The 2,262-nt window shown below is 32.9% G+C and overlaps 1 protein-coding gene across 1 annotated transcript; it reads right to left on the minus strand.

Moving 5' to 3' along the window:
• Positions 1 to 498: 498 nt before the first annotated feature.
• Positions 499 to 1,954, minus strand: LOC126889694 (P-granule-associated novel protein 1-like). The gene has a single exon (XM_050658220.1). The coding sequence runs from the start codon at positions 1,910 to 1,912 to the stop codon at positions 629 to 631; it is 1,284 nt and encodes a 427-aa protein (XP_050514177.1). The 5' UTR covers positions 1,913 to 1,954; the 3' UTR covers positions 499 to 628.
• Between the last annotated feature and the right edge of the window lie 308 nt (positions 1,955 to 2,262).

Raw genomic sequence — 2,262 nt, forward strand, 5'->3', positions numbered from 1 at the left:
ACAAACATACTTTAAATATACTTACTATTATTATAAAATATCTTATTCCCGAGGAAGACAAAAAACCAAAGACACAAAAATTATAATAAATAATACATTTACTAAAAACACTACTATATCATTTTAATGACTTATTTGCGCTGACAGCGCTGATACATACATATCTTGAAAGATTAGCAACGAACTACATACTGTCTGTGTGCGCATGTGCCCGGCATTATAAAATTTCACTCTCCATCGTAAAGAAGTATAACTTCAATAATACGTAAGAATAAAGGCCATTCTTCGTGTTAAATAATCCTTTCCCCCTTCCATTTACCAATAAATCTAGAAATAATAGTACCTATGCTATGTATACCTACTTGATGAAGCACTCTTTGTTTGAATGGTATTCCTTAGGAATAATATGTATTTTTGTGAAAATGCTTTAGTCTAAAATGCCAAAGAAAATGCCAAAAAGGTTAATAGGATGGAGTGAAGGTTGTAATGGACAGGGCATTTTAAAAATTAAATTAGATAATTTATTAACAAATGTACATAAAAGTAATAAAATATTAAAATCATCAACTGTATGTACTGTCGTGTCGCACCTAATCTTCAATATGAAAATAAAGATCTTCTAAAAATTTTAATTTCCTAATATCGGATTTCCATCCAACTGCAGTGATTCAAAAACAACATCTCCCAAAGCATTTTCATCTATTAAAGTTATTGCATTATTTTGAAAATTTATTTTATCTAGGGGAAGGGAAAACATCCCTTCCGTAATTTCCATAAGTTTATTGTTACTTAAATTAATAGATACTAGTATAGTTATGTCATCAAATGCACCTACTTCAATTTCAGATATTTCATTATCAGACAGATCCAACACTTCAACAGTCTCACCAGCAAACATTCCTTTTTTGATAGATGTTAATTTGTTCTTATTTAAATACAGATGGTTTATTACTAAACCTTGAAATGCTCTAGCATCAATTTCTGATATTTGATTGTCCGAGAAGTCTAGTTTATAAAGCTCTGAAGTTACTCCAGCTAATATATGCTTTGGTAAATAAGTTAGTTGGTTACCTGAGAAAAGTAAAAATTGTAAAGGCAAATCTGCAAACGAGCCTTCTTCAATATTAGATATCTGATTATTTTCCAGAGATATAGCTTCAAAGTGTAGTCCATTAAACACATCTTTTTTTATTTCAGTTAACTGGTTGTTGCCTAGGTATATCCATATTATTTCGGAACCTGCGAAACACTCAGCGGAAAGGCCTTTGATGCAGTTACTTTCCATATTAACTATTCTTAATATACTGGAAAAATTGTTGAATACCCTACCAAAATCTTCAATATTATTTTTCTCCAAACTTATGTGAAAAAGTGTCTGGATGTTTTTAAACGCATTTTCTTCTATTTCACTTATTTCATTCGAGTCTAACCTTAAGATATTTGTACAGCATCCCTCAAACATAGCTGCTTTTATTTCTCTCAAATGATTGTCACTGAAGTCAATAGTTTCTGAACTAAAATCTTCGAGAGCACCATCTTCAATAACACTGATTTTATTTTTAACAAGTGTGATACTTTCAAGAACAACTCCATTTAGAACACCCTTCGGTATTCTTTCTATCATATTTTCATCAAGGAAAATATTCTTAATATCACTACCATCAAATGCACCACATTCTAAGGAGTCAATTCCATTACGGCGTATGTAAATATCTTCTAAATGGACACCGTCAAAAACACCTTTAGGAAGTAGAGAGAAACACTGATCTTCGATGCGAACATCCACTATGTCATGCCCATAAAGCAATAGCATATCCCGGAATTGGCTAATTGTATTAATTGTTGTATCAAAAACAAGGCCGGTTTCCATATGAGCGGCATAACCTTGTACTGAAATTTCTTTATCCTGCATTTTCCTGATCGATACGTTGCCGGCCGTGAGCTCAAATGCTACTACGAGCATTCACGTGCTTTTAGTGGCGTATTTCTCTCAAAAGCGGAGACTCAAAAACGGATCGATGACAAGAACCTTGTGAGATTTAACAGGATGACTGACGAAATTTGGTAAACGTATTTAGACGGAGAGCTAGAGCCGAAAAATCATCGTCATAAGTAATATGGAGTTTGGCATGTGAAATGTGTCTATTGTATATTGATAATTATGACCCCTTTCAGGCTGACACCTCAGTGGATACAGGAAGTAGCAATAAAGGATGAAAGGGGAAAGTTAGTGCAGTCATTAAAGGTTTTCACCTCCTATTT

Source organism: Diabrotica virgifera, chromosome 8, assembly GCF_917563875.1.
Source record: "Diabrotica virgifera virgifera chromosome 8, PGI_DIABVI_V3a".
Taxonomy (NCBI): Eukaryota; Metazoa; Arthropoda; class Insecta; order Coleoptera; family Chrysomelidae; genus Diabrotica; species Diabrotica virgifera.